The sequence below is a fragment of the Alternaria dauci genome, chromosome 2 (genome assembly GCF_042100115.1).
Source record: "Alternaria dauci strain A2016 chromosome 2, whole genome shotgun sequence".
Lineage (NCBI taxonomy): Eukaryota > Fungi > Ascomycota > Dothideomycetes > Pleosporales > Pleosporaceae > Alternaria > Alternaria dauci.
In genome coordinates this window covers 2,189,628-2,202,756 of record NC_091273.1, presented here as the reverse complement: position 1 = coordinate 2,202,756, position 13,129 = coordinate 2,189,628, and the positions used below count along the sequence as shown (strand labels likewise).

The following is a 13,129-nucleotide window of genomic DNA, read 5'->3' as shown; positions in this document are numbered from 1 at the left end:
GCGACCGTAGCCCGTGCTGCAGTGCGTTAGCAGACGAGCCGCTGACAGCACGGGACCTGGCAGACTCCGCCATCATCCAGATGCCCTTCGACGCGACCACCACGGGACAGTCATTCTGGGCCGCAGCCCGAGTACGCATCTCCTGGCTCGCCATGTGTCCTACGACCAGCGCTACCCGCCATCATGCCCGTCATCTGCACCCCAGCGAATTATCCGCCGTGTGTTGCAGCCTGCGCTGATCGCTCACACCCCTTTCACGTACAGACGCCTACCAAGATACATAGATGATGCTGAGCAAGAGCTTGAGGAGGGATTATGGACGCTTTCAAACCCTCTCTCTCTTCTGCTCGCTTACTCAACGCAAACGAGCATAAAAAAAGACCATCCCCTAAGCAACTCGCTTACGCTGACACTGAAGACCTACCCCGATCATCGCATGACAGTCTATTCTCATATCCACTTCGGTAATGCACGTTATGTACTGCTCCATGACCACCGACAATCCAGATTCGCCACCTGCAGTAGCAGATGTATGTATGCCAAGCCAAGGCACGAATTGACCTGGTGTGCACAAATTCTCGTCTATAGCACGTTGTTTTATGACATCAAGTGCGGGACTACCTGGCCTGCACAAAGGTTATTCGAAGCGAGTGGCGCCAGTGATGCCAACGAGCTCACGCTATGCGCCCATCTTCTCTACGGTACGGCCTGCTCCGCTCGAATCGTTAAAGCGGACATCCACAGTTTGGTAACGAAGGCGTTTCGCTTCAGCAAGGCTGAGTGGAAAGCTACTAGCTCGCGGGATAGCTGCCTGTAGGGTACCCTGTGACTCAATGTCGAGCTGACAGATCTCCACAGTTGACATTGGGCGACAACGTTGCGGAGCCAGCGGATCGCGCCGTATCTCGAACTCCAAATTTTGTATGCGATGGCTTAGAAGTGCTTTGTCGACAACTTGGCCCACATTCACGGCAGCATCCTCATGCACTCGGTGGTGTGAGTGCAGAGTAGCGGTCGTACATCGCGGGAAGTATCTAAATACCGGTTTATTTCCATTGGAGTTACCGTTGCGAGGTAGTCCTCGGACTGCATAGCCCTGACTATAGGAATGGCACTAGATGAGTGCATCCATACTGTGCTTATTGTCCTATTTGGGGTGGTTCTCTGATTGATAGCCTTGACAAAACGCTTGAGTTCTTCTTACTAACGTTCTTTGCTCGCCACGACCAGTGGGGTATCCGTCTCATAACAGAGTACTATAGGCCAAGACATGATACTAGAATCCGGGGGTTTAGCAGAATGGGGGCCGAGAAGCCCGTTCTACGCCGGTTCGAAGACGGCTGCAAATCTCCGCAATATTAATAGAAGTAACGTGACCAGTCCAGATCATCTACAATCGGAGAGTCTCTTCGCGTATTGTGCATGTCTGGCAGTGTCTTATCAGAAGCCGATATAGCTGTCGCGTATTTCTATAGTTCAAGAAGCCCAGCTAAGAGGCTGGTATTGGACCGTTACCAAGGCTTATTTGCCTTCGTCCCTGACCACTTTCGCCGTTGTTGTACCGGAGTCTCATAACCATAATTTTAGAACAGAGATAATAATGCCTAAGCCGCCCTGATGATCCATGAACGGCTGTCAGGGAAGCAGGAGATTCTGCAGTAGCTCAACGCTTCAGAATGTTAAATATGCCTCTTCGTGTTGAACACCTCGAATCCCTTGGTTCGCGTGTACGTTGATGGTGATTTGTAGTGAATTCTCAACCTTAGCTGCAAGCTGCCCGATAAACATGAAAGCTCTAGTGTCACTGCTCGATCGTGTAAGAACTACTTCTTCGAATCGTTACATCCTTGCTGCTGCTTATTTGGTTGAAGTGATAGAGTGAGGCTAGTGGGTTTGATGATGGCGACCTAGAAGTCGGTCGACAAAGCCGAGATCTTAACGCATACTCCAGCTCCTTGTCATAGTACCGCATTGTTAATAGTGAAGGATATAGAGAGAGAACATGTACGACCGTAAGCTAAAAGGGAGCAGAAAAACAGCTCGTCGAGTTCTTCTCCGCAAGGTCACAAGCCCTAAGACGGAGAGACTAGACTACACTCTGAAAGAGGTATCCCTAGCCTATCATGAGAGCCTCGACTGTTCTGGGCTGTCGTTCATCTGCACACTAGCATCAAAAGGCTGAATATACGCAAGGCATTACGGCCCCACGGCTCCGACCTAAGCTGAGTTTGGTGATCTCCAGATATTGCGTGTGCAGCTTTCCGACAACGACGCCGCATGCATCGTGTGGACTTTACTGCTGAGCGCAAGCGAGGGCCGGTCATGCCACCAAGCCATGTGCCATTAGCAGGACCATGTATCACAGGCGATCTTGTGCAGTACATACTGGCGATTGAGGTCTGGTCTGAATTTGCCATCCATTCCTTTCACCGGCCGAGGAATTGAATGCTCACGAAGCTTCCACAAACGAGGGGCAACAACGTGGACGCCATACAAATCGCATGAAAAAGACCTGATAGAATCTGTCGACTGAACACAATCTCTTTAAGAGACCACAAGATAGCTGAGTAATCTCGTACACAAGGCTATTTACCCCATCCAAAGGTTCGACGTCAGAGAAGTGATGGAAGTGGGAGTGATTAGTGTAGATGAGAGGTAAGGTCCACGAAGCGGCATCTTTGGCCCCACGGAAGAGCCATACGGTTCTCTTTCTGACACTCCGCTCGAGACACGGCATGACGGATGCGACAACAGCCCTGTGGATGCCGTCTCCAGCAAGGAGGGTATTATCGGTCGGCCTGCCGGATGCTTGTCGCTGGTCTCTCAACACTGCGCATGTGGGCCCCGTACAGTCTGGCTGCGTGGACGAATCGGCAATGCCACACGCCTTGGTCGCCATCTTGTTCATATGTGAAGAGGGCGTTCATCGCTGAGTATCATTGTATCATGATGGGTGGCTCGCGGCGCGGGCGTTTCGCTTTTGTACATAATAGCAGCATGTCAGTGAGGCAATCAGAAAAGGCCCGAATCCGCACTATCAGCACTTCAGCATCTTGACGCCAGCCACGACCGTCTCCGAGTAGATGAGATAGACAGGCCACGTGTGCTTGTAGATTATCAGATTTGCGGGGAGTGGTACCGAGAAGTTGATGCCGGCGGCCTACCAAAAAATTGGAGAAATGCCAGTTGACAATGCATCTCTAGAGCTTATGCAGGGGGCGCTTCTTTGTTGCTTATCTACGCAATGCGTTGTCTCGGTAACAATTCTCGGAGAGAGCTCCATGATATCTGTCGAGATCTGATATGGCAGTCCGTTTTTCGGCGCAAGCTGTGAATGCCCTCCACTTTGGTGGGACGTGCACGAGCTAGTGTTAGCCTGTCATACGTCATCTCCGATGTTACTGCGGGCAAAGCCTCAACTCAAAATTGACTGCTCGCAAAACGCCACTGAATCAACACTGGTCATTGCTCACAGTGTGTCTTCATCTCTATTTATCCATATTAGTTTTCATACCAAACACGCGCCACCGCCATGTCGCTGGAGAAAATTACGACGATCTCTCCCATCACGAACAAGCCAGTTCTTACACGCAATGGCCTCTCAGACGCAGATCTCCAGTCTTTACCTGAGACAGCGGCATCTGCGTTCGAGTCATATCGACGTACATCGCTCGCCGAGAGGCAGGAGATTGTCAAGAAAGCCCTAAAGCTCCTTAATGACCGTCAGGACGTTCTGGGCAAGGAGATTACTGAGCAGATGGGCCGCCCCATTGCGTATACCCCAAAGGAGGTTACTACTGCAGTCATGCGCGGCGAGTATCTGCTCAAGATTAGTGAAGACACGCTCGAAGACACTCCGGGCGAACCTGAGAAGGGTTTCAAGCGCTACATCAAGAAAGTCCCACTTGGGCCCGTATTGATATTGTTTCCATGGAATGTGCGTGCAGCTACAACCTGAAATCGCTCCGCACAAGCTGATCTTATCTGCAGTACCCATACCTAACCCTCATCAACTCGCTAGTGCCTGCCCTGCTTGCTGGTAATTCAGTCATCCTGAAGCCCTCCCCACAAACGCCGACCAGTGCCGAGCAGATCCAGCAGATTTTCAAAGAAGCCGGCTTACCCGACGGTGTGCTTCAGATCTTCCACAGCGGATCCATTACCCAGATCGAGACGATTGCACGCTCACCCAAGATCCAGCTCGTTTGCTTCACCGGTTCAGTAGCCAACGGCCTTGCGGTTCAGCAGGCTGCCAATGATCGTGTACCACTTCGAGTAGGTCTCGAACTTGGAGGCAAGGATCCCGCGTATGTACGTGCCGATGTTGATGTCAAGTGGGCTGCGGAAGAGCTTGTAGACGGTGCTGTCTTCAATTCAGGTCAAAGTTGCTGCAGTGTCGAGAGGGTGTACGTGGACGAGAAAATCCATGACGAATTCGTATCAGCACTTCAGGACGTACTCAGTGGGTACAAACTCGGCGACCCATTCGACAAGAGTACGCATGTCGGTCCAGTCGTCTCCAAGCGTTCAGCGGAAACCATTCAGGCGCACATCAAGGACGCTCTGGAGAAGGGTGCCAAAGACGCTACTCCGGACAATGCCACGTTCAAGAACCCACCTGCAGATGGCAACTACGTTGCTCCGACGCTTCTGACCAACGTCACGCATGACATGACTGTGATGACAGAGGAGACATTCGGTCCTGTGATCCCGGTCATGAAGGTCAAGGACGACGCAGAGGCAATCAAGTTGATGAACGACAGCCAATTTGGACTGACGGCTAGTATTTGGACCAAGGACGTGAACAAAGGGCACGAGCTCGCCGACGACGTCGATGCTGGCACAGTCTTCGTGAACCGATGCGACTACCCTGCACCAGTAAGTCGCTTTGCTACCAGATGAATATTCAACTGACGCACTTAGGATCTTGCATGGGTCGGTTGGAAGGACTCTGGAAGAGGCCAGACATTGAGCAAATTCGGCTTCGATCAATTTGTCAAGCTCAAGAGCTACCACGTCAAGGATTACCCGAAATAGATGGTACTGTATGGAGTACAGAGGCACTAGCAATGGGTGAGCATCTCTCCCTCCTTCAGGGCGTCTTAGTACATGCTACAAAGATGCCGCCGAATTCTATGCATCTTCCATCTTGAGTGTAATGTGGCATCGCCAGCTCTAGAAAACGTGCATTAGTGATGAACTCAAGACCATCGTAATCGCGGTCAAACCAGTATCAAGTGGTGTTGTCAATTCACGGTCAACGCGTAAGTGTGGTGACCCAGAGACGCGTTGGGACAGTGCCGCACTACCACAAATCCATCTATTAGAATCCACTAGCGTCTTTTCCAGCCTGGTCAGACGTGGAGTCTTGTGAAATTCAAGTCAAAAGCAAAGCGAAATTGCACTCGAATACGCCCTTTCTTTATGTGCCCGGACGAAGCATGAGGCTTCGTAGCACAAAAAGTACCCCGAAATGGGATGCCGCAGCCAGCTGAACCATCACAACCTCCGAGATTTGGTCTTAGCGACATTAGATCTTCATGCCTTTAGGGTCTTCCCCCGAAATCTTCGAGATTGTTCTTTGTTAAAGTGTTTGAGAACTATAAGGTTTGGAGCACGGAACGGCTCCTTACATCCCGCAGCCACGATTCCCGCTCGCCCACCCCCAACGTAAGCAAAGGAATGTCGGATCGGAACAATGACTGCAGGCCGCAAGGGGCGATTCAGCGCCACATGATGGGCCAAGTAAGTTAATTAATTTCTGGCTCAGCTCTCTCATAACTCTTCGTCAATGTCCATATAGTTCCTCCTAACATTGCTCATCGGTTAGACCCTCATAATACTATGCCATTGTACTCTCTTCCCATTTTTGGTTTCGTAATATTGCTCGTTTTAGCGTGGTAGTACTGTACCTTACATTTTGAGTTTGAGCGCTGCCGTCTTTGTTTAGATGTGTACATATATCGCGTTACATATTACGTCCAGCATCACAAACGCGCTGTCCAACATAAGATGACGATCAAAACATTCATGATGCGTTTCCAACGGTACTTTCTCTGCGGCAAAGACAAGCGAGAGCCCAGCCTGAATATTGTACGTATTACTGCCACTCTCCAATCTGACATGCGCGCTGACAGACTTCCTAGGGCGGTCCGACGGATGTACGGATAATCGACGTCTCAGACTCTCTCCCCGGCCTCACAGATGCCCAACGCAAGCAGATTAGAGAAGAAGCCTCTAGCGGCGCCCTCCGTCTGCAAAGCATACAACCTCCACCACCCCTATGTCCTCCTTTACCCAACGATTCGGATACGCTCCCTTCATCTGTCTTTACCAACACAGAACTCATTCCGCAACACAAATCTTCAGGCGTATCCCCTGGGGAACTCCCCATGGCGCCTCCCAATACCGTTTCCCTGAAATTACCCAGCAGCGTTTCAACATCACCACGCCGCAAAAGAAAAGACCGCTCTTCACGCACACCACGTATGAAAAGTATGCGGAGTAGCGAGCGGCCATGTAGCAGCGGCTCTAGCGGCGAAGACGAGATTTCCCGGTCGTCCTGTTCTGAGAAAATGGACCCGAAAGAACCAAAGCTCGGTACAGACTCTCCGCATACGCCGAATTTAGACAAGGATAGACATGCTCAGGATACCACCCATGGTGCGATGGAAGAAGCAAGTGCGGTTACTGAACGTGTTGGTGTCAGGCAAGCTGAATGACTCGGCAAGGTGGAGTACGATTGTCAACACAGGGGCAAATAGCTTGACCGCAAGAGAAAAGATACCCCTCATCGCGTGATGGACATTGAGCAGGCAGGGGATAAGTCTTACCGCGTATGAGGTACCCAGAGGAGAATGTTAAGAACAACTCGGAAAACACAGTGGTTCCGGTCAAAGGCACGGAGTTGCCGATGATGATCGAATTTAAAAGATGGGATATATCAAACGGTTTTGCGCGCCATACACTCAGTTCTCTCTCATATGAACTACGTCACAAGGGCCCAGAGAAAGGGAGCATTTTTTTTCTCAAAAGTATGTTATCATAGATTTCAATTATATACTAGAGATTCCCCACAAAAGCAGTGAAGCTTGCGATGGCACGAAATGAGAAACGCCAAATACACCGTATGGCTGTACCGTATGCTGAGGGGTATCGATGATATGCCATTTCCACTGAACGCCGATTCATGCTTAATTGTTGAGAAAAGGTACCGATCCTCCGAACCGCGTGACGTACGCGACGGACGATGTTGATGTGCTGGTTGTCATCATACAGGCGTAGCACTTCCGTGCCAAATGTATCTTCTCGCCATCAAACTCAGTGGCTTGGCAATCAGGGCTTCTAGTCTGAGTCACCGTCGCCATCCGGCGTCCTAGAATTCCGCTTCTTTTTCGATCCAGAAGGCCTCCCCCTCGCCTTCTTCGGCGTATTGCCTAGGCTCACATTGCTCTTCCTCTTTCTGCCGCGACCACTCGTAGGCAACGGCGTGCCGTCCTCACCGTTTTCATTCGGCGTCTCATACCCCGCACCAAGTATATCATTTTCGGCGTCAATGAAGGTCTCGCGATCTACGTCTAGCAAATCCGCAAAGTCGTAGCATTGTTTCACCATGCTCTCACGGCTATTGAGCGCGCGCATGATTGTTTCGAAGCGCTCCCAGATTTCCTTGCCAGTAACAAGGTTGTTACGATGTGCAGGTTTGATGTAATCTTTCTGCGGAATGGGTGCGTTACCTTTGATAGAGTAGCATCGTCGAACAAAGGTGCGGGTCTCCCACACCATCTGCAGGATCATACAAGCTGTGGTAATCTGGCGAAGTCTGCTACTATCGATTGTTGGAGGAGCAAGCCGAGGTGCTGCCGATACCCCAGCTGGTAGCGCGGGTGACATCGAGCTTATATTGCTAGCTTCTAGCATTTGCTGTTGGAACATGTCTTGAGGCAGATGTTGCGCCACATCCATGTATTGCTTTGGAAGTTCGTCCGCGATGACAACTCCGATAGCGGGCCCCGTCGTGTTGAGAACCATGGCCTCAATCGCACGGAGAAACACAGCAAGCTCTTCTTGATGAGGGAAGTCGAGCAAGGCGAGATTCTCCAAGCAGAAACGAGCGTACAAGACAGGCTCCGGTATAACACCGCTGACATCCAGGTTTGCAAGGTCAAAATCAACCTGCTTGCAAAAGTTGGCGATGAACTTTTTGAGACTGGCTTTTTTGCCAGTCTTCAGTGCCTCAAACAGCTTTGCAAGCTTCGGAGTGTGAGTGGCTTCGATCATGCCATGAGGGTCACTGAATATATCCAGTTGATACTTGAATGCCATGTGTACAGCCTGCATGTATTCCTTTTCCAGGTACGACTCTTGTTTCTCGTGTATGCGCCTATGCTCATCCGCTGCAACTCGAGCCAAGCTTGGGTTCGGCGAGGTCGTTAGAGCGACAAGTGCAGCACCGCATGTCTTCGGGTGGACGAGACCCTGCCGACTGATACTGGCGATGATGTCTGTGGCAACGGCGGCAGCATCGTTCTTGTTTTCCAACGCGGCTTGCACGAAATATTCCAGGAATTGCTTCGCTAAATGCAGTGTGGCTTGGTCTTTTGTTGTAGCAGTAAAGGATGTTTCCAAGCGCGCGGAACCATTGGCAGCTCCTTGGCCCGTTGCAATCTGCGCGCCGGTGTCCCCGCGCCGCTCAGCGACGGAAAAGAATTGTCTGAAGAAAGACAACGCAATGTACCTGAGAGAGTCATTTCCCTCGTTGATAAAGACAAGCATGACCACCTTCTCCACTTCACCACGCATGAAATGCTCTGGCGACTGCTGGCATATGCCACCCATGCTTTGCAAGGCTTGCTCGCGAAACTTGAGCTCCCAAGTCTGCTTAGTGAAAGGTCGAACGGCGTCTAGCAGTAAAAGCGAGGGAGAGGGAGGATTTCTCTGGTTCAACAACGGCTCAATCTCCCTCCTCACAGTCGCATTTTTACTAAGGGCAATCCGAAGCTTGGCAGTGAATGCTTCAGCCTGTTGGTCAAGGCTGCAGACTTGGCCGAACGCACCAAGCAATATCAGGTAGGGAAGGATGAACTTCTCATTTGTTGCCGCTTGCTCCTTAGTTGAATTTAGGAAGGGCCGAAGGTTGCAGATAACCGAGCAAATTGTGGAAAAGATTTTGTCAGCGTCCATACCCGGCATTTTGCTGATTGCCCACAGGCAGTGGATGACGTCGAGGAGCGTCTCTCTGCTTCTAGGCCAAGCCCTTGATACGCATTGAGCCAATTTCGGAACATTGTGCAACAGACTTGCTCGCATCTCTTCTGCAAAAGCATGTTGAAGACGAGGAAGTGTCGGCAAGACATGTCGGAAGATAACGACCGTCGGCCGCACAAGGGCTACATCCTCAGAGGTGGTGATGCTCTTGATGTAGAGCTTCAAGTGCCGCAGGTGATCGACCGTAAACAAAGTCGGCCTGACTTTTGCGAAGACACTGAGAGTGTTCATAACACGTGCTTGGGACTTGGTGTCTGTGCCATTCTCAGGATCAATGACTTCGTCTACCAAGTCCGCAACCAGCTGTCCACAAATCTTGAGGTTGGCAGCCGGACCTTTGGCTTCGGGTGATAAACAGTGAGCAAAGAATTTCTCGAAAGCCTCCAGATGTGCGGTGCTTCTCTCGACAGACTCCAAGAGATCTACCATGAAGGCGGCTCGCTGGACACGATTGAGCTTGTGCTGACTGTCATCAGTCTTTTCAGCCGCCAACCATATCTCCTCGAGAACGTTGCGACCCAATTCAGAAATGGCATTCTCGTTGTCCTGCGAAGGTAGAAGTAGCGGGGCCGCAATCTTCAGCCTAACCTGACTTGAACTGGAACGGAGATATATCTCTTTGAGCAACTTGATAGCTTTCTTCTTAGGACCATTTGAAGGATCGGTAGTCATCTCCAGAATCTGGGGCAGAACATGTCGTTCGAGAGATGTTTCCTTGGCTAGGCAGTTCGAAAGAAGCGATAGCGTCGCCTCTCGAACCATGGGTGAACTATCCCTCAGTGATGGGATCATGTTGATGATGTGTTCGTCGGATATCACCCTGGAGTCTTTGTCCAAGAGTTGTTGCAGTCCTGCTGTTCCTCTTGTGCGGAGCTTCGAGGAACTCTTGTCCCGGGCGTAGATCTGCATGTGATTGACAATTTGCGAGAGATACCTGCACACCTGGCTTTGTAAAGTGATGACACCAGCGGCTAGCTTGCTCTGATCGTCCGACACCGACTGGAATTTGCTGTAAAACGATGTTAGTTGCGGAATAGTTTAGGATGAGTCGGCAAGCTTACTACTTTTGAGCAAGCCACTTGGGATCTGCAATCATGCTTTCCAGACATTGCTGAACAGTCGTAATAGCTTGAGGCCTATGGCCCTCATCTCGCTCGGGAAACATCTTGACGACAGCCGTCAGCCAAGAACTGACATAAAAGCCAGTCGCAGCCTGTAGGTGCGGGTCTTGTTGCGAAGGCTGCAAATCAAGGTAGTCAACCAAAGATTCAAGAACCATGCGGTAAGGGCCATCAAAAGCCAGTAAATCCACATCATTGACCCTCTCTTTGATATCTTCACTCAAGGCATCGCCTACGAGACGGTCTAGTCTTGATGACAAATCTGACTGCGAGACATCCAGTCTTTGCCTCATCTTCTTGAGTTGGTCTTTAAAATCGATAACACCGCATCCAATCCTCGCCATGGTCGTGAGTGCCATGTCCTTGTCGATTACAGAGTGCTTGGCCCCTTGATCATCCACGAGTATGGTTCGCATGCGGATCAAGAGCATCTGCAAGAGTACAACAGCAGCTGGCCATTGAGGAGAACCAAGGACGTTACAGAAATCATCAATGAACAAGTCCAGAAGATTGCGGAATGGCTTATCGCCCGATTTAGAGGTATTGGATGCTTTGTCGCAAAGTTCCCGCACGATGTACGAGGCTTCAGCGGCAGCCTCCGCACTGAGACTCTGAGCTTTCGCCGCAGGTGATTCGCTGCCAGCTGCTCTCTGTGATTTTTTGGAGGGTGCCTGGCCAGGCTCATAGTCGCTAACATCGTCCTCGACCGTGTTCGCAAGCACATTGTCTGCCTGCGACGCAGTACGAGTGGTCAAATTCGTCCCGACAACCTGAACGAATCGCATGAATAGTGCAGATATCGTCATGATGGGAACTTCTCGAGCCGATAGAAACTGTTTCGCACTGGCCTTCCTATCAGGCAGTTTTTCTAGGTTGCCGAGGATACCATTGACAATGGATCGTCGTTGGCTTGGATGACGAGCGAAAATCTGGGCAAGAACATCCATGGCTTTCTGGCGGAAATGTTCAAACTTCTTGATACTGAACACCGAGTCTCTTTCGTTCTCGCTGTTCTGCTCCACCAGTAGCTCCAACGTCAGATACTCCAAGGTGTTCAGTGCTCGGTCTGACAGGTTGTATTTGCCGATAAGAGTAGCGAAACGGGCAAGAACGGCTCCACACAGTCGCAGCACCATCTGTAGGTCTTGTCTGTAAGCTGATGCCGCATTGAACAGGTCTTGAGCCTCGCCAGACCGTCGAGATTGAACAATGGGAATGATGCATGAGTCCTTGATCAGCTTCGTAAGATCAATAACGGTATCGATAATGTCCTCTCGTCGCATTCGGTAGTCATCGCGACCCTCGATCATGGTCTCTAACAGAAGCTTGGATGACTTCAGTGCAAACTTGGCTGTTGCGACACTTTCGGCAAGCTCAGAGTTAACCTCGTCCCGGGGAAAGAGTCCATTCTTGGTTGTAGATACAACAGTCGGATGCAAGAGTGACTGGATCTGCATGGCCAGATCTACAGGAAGCATGTTGAAGCGACCAAGGCTGACTACACCAGACATCTTCTCGGAAAGGGTGTCCATTGGCCGAGGCTTGAGGACGCTGAAGTCGCCGTCAGGAGTCATGACTTTGGTGAAATGCAGTGAGCCGTCCAAATCATCCTTGTCCTCGGTCAAAGTTGAGACGAACGATTCTAGCGCGTCAATCTTGCCGTCGGCAATCTCTCGTTCATGCGGTCTCAGAACTGTGACGCCGCTCTCGACTCTGTTGTCCTCCTTCTTTTGTGATAGGCTTTCAACGTTGATGTTGTCAATGTATCTGTAGTCTCCGCGTGAGACCGCCTTTGGCTTAATCATGACGGCGGGGCCAGGAGGGCGTACGGGTGTGCTGCTGGGAGCGGACGACAGAGCACTCGACGAATATGGCAAGTCGGCGTTGTGAGCGTGGGCGTGGCCGTTGGAGGTGGTGGCCGGTGGTGGTGGGGCTGCTGGGCGAGCCTGTTGCAAAGGAGAAGGAGCGTTCCGGGGAAGAGCATTTCGGGAAGGAGCGTGTTCTTTTCGAGGTTGCTCGGGTGGCTTGACACTCGGTGCTGTCCTTGTTAGTGGCCGCATGTTCAAGGCGACAGAGAGGCCTACCCGTAAATGCTACATCTGTCTGCTCATAGAGCTTGCGTGCAAAAGGACTCAGCTCGAACATGACATTGGGCCTATCACCAACAGTGTGCTTGACAGCACTGTCTGGTGGAGGCGTTGCTAGTTGTGGCATGGGCTTGAAGTGACTGGAAGCGTTAGAGACGGCTTTCAACTGGGACAGGGACATGGACCTACTACTCGGGCAGCTTGTCGCGAAGCAAAAGGTTGCGTAACTGATTGAGGGTGTCGTGTAGATGCTGGGCGGTGGACTGGCCCTCGATCTCTGCGTTCAAGATTCCCACAGCCTTCTTTGCGGCTTTCTGTTGCTCGGGGTTTAGGGTAGAGGGCGGGGTAGGAGGCTCGGCGGTTGGGAAGGGGATTATCTCTAAAGACTGTCAGCCAGGCTCTGCGCCAGGTGAGAGAAATATGCGCTGGAAATCTGCCCAGGTGAAGCAGTGCTACTGACCGGGCGAGAAGGGGATGATGGAGGTAAAGGGCGAGTACGGAAGGGCCTCGTCCACTGTGGGAGGAGGCCTCCTATGCGGGAGCCCGCCTCCGTTGCCATTATGCCAGTTGCCGTTCATTGCGCTGGTCGTTGTCACGGCGAGCAGTCGTTAGTTGTGCATGCAGGCAAACACAGCGGAGATGGCGTCGTGGTGG

General features: G+C 51.3%; 2 protein-coding genes across 2 annotated transcripts; one reads left to right on the top strand and one right to left on the bottom strand.

The window, feature by feature from the left end:
- Positions 1–3,413: 3,413 nt before the first annotated feature.
- Positions 3,414–5,146, top strand: ACET3X_002745 (uncharacterized protein). Its single transcript, XM_069449522.1, has 3 exons — positions 3,414–3,937; positions 3,991–4,878; positions 4,924–5,146. The coding sequence occupies exons 1-3, from the start codon at positions 3,533–3,535 to the stop codon at positions 5,035–5,037; spliced, it is 1,407 nt and encodes a 468-aa protein (XP_069309292.1). The 5' UTR covers positions 3,414–3,532; the 3' UTR covers positions 5,038–5,146.
- Positions 5,147–7,344: 2,198 nt separating this feature from the next.
- Positions 7,345–13,053, bottom strand: ACET3X_002744 (uncharacterized protein; the record flags this gene model as incomplete). Its single annotated transcript, XM_069449521.1, has 5 exons — positions 7,345–10,276; positions 10,329–12,426; positions 12,473–12,615; positions 12,665–12,854; positions 12,936–13,053. 5 exons carry the CDS (start codon positions 13,051–13,053, stop codon positions 7,345–7,347), a joined length of 5,481 nt encoding a protein of 1,826 aa, XP_069309291.1.
- Positions 13,054–13,129: the final 76 nt, after the last annotated feature.

Coding starts and splice junctions, on each gene's coding strand:
- ACET3X_002745 (XM_069449522.1), top strand. CDS start 3,533: ATGTCGCTGGAGAAAATTACGACGATCTCTCCCATCACGAACAAGCCA. Junction 3,938..3,990: donor TGATATTGTTTCCATGGAAT/GTGCGTGCAGCT, acceptor TCTTATCTGCAG/TACCCATACCTAACCCTCAT. Junction 4,879..4,923: donor GATGCGACTACCCTGCACCA/GTAAGTCGCTTT, acceptor TGACGCACTTAG/GATCTTGCATGGGTCGGTTG.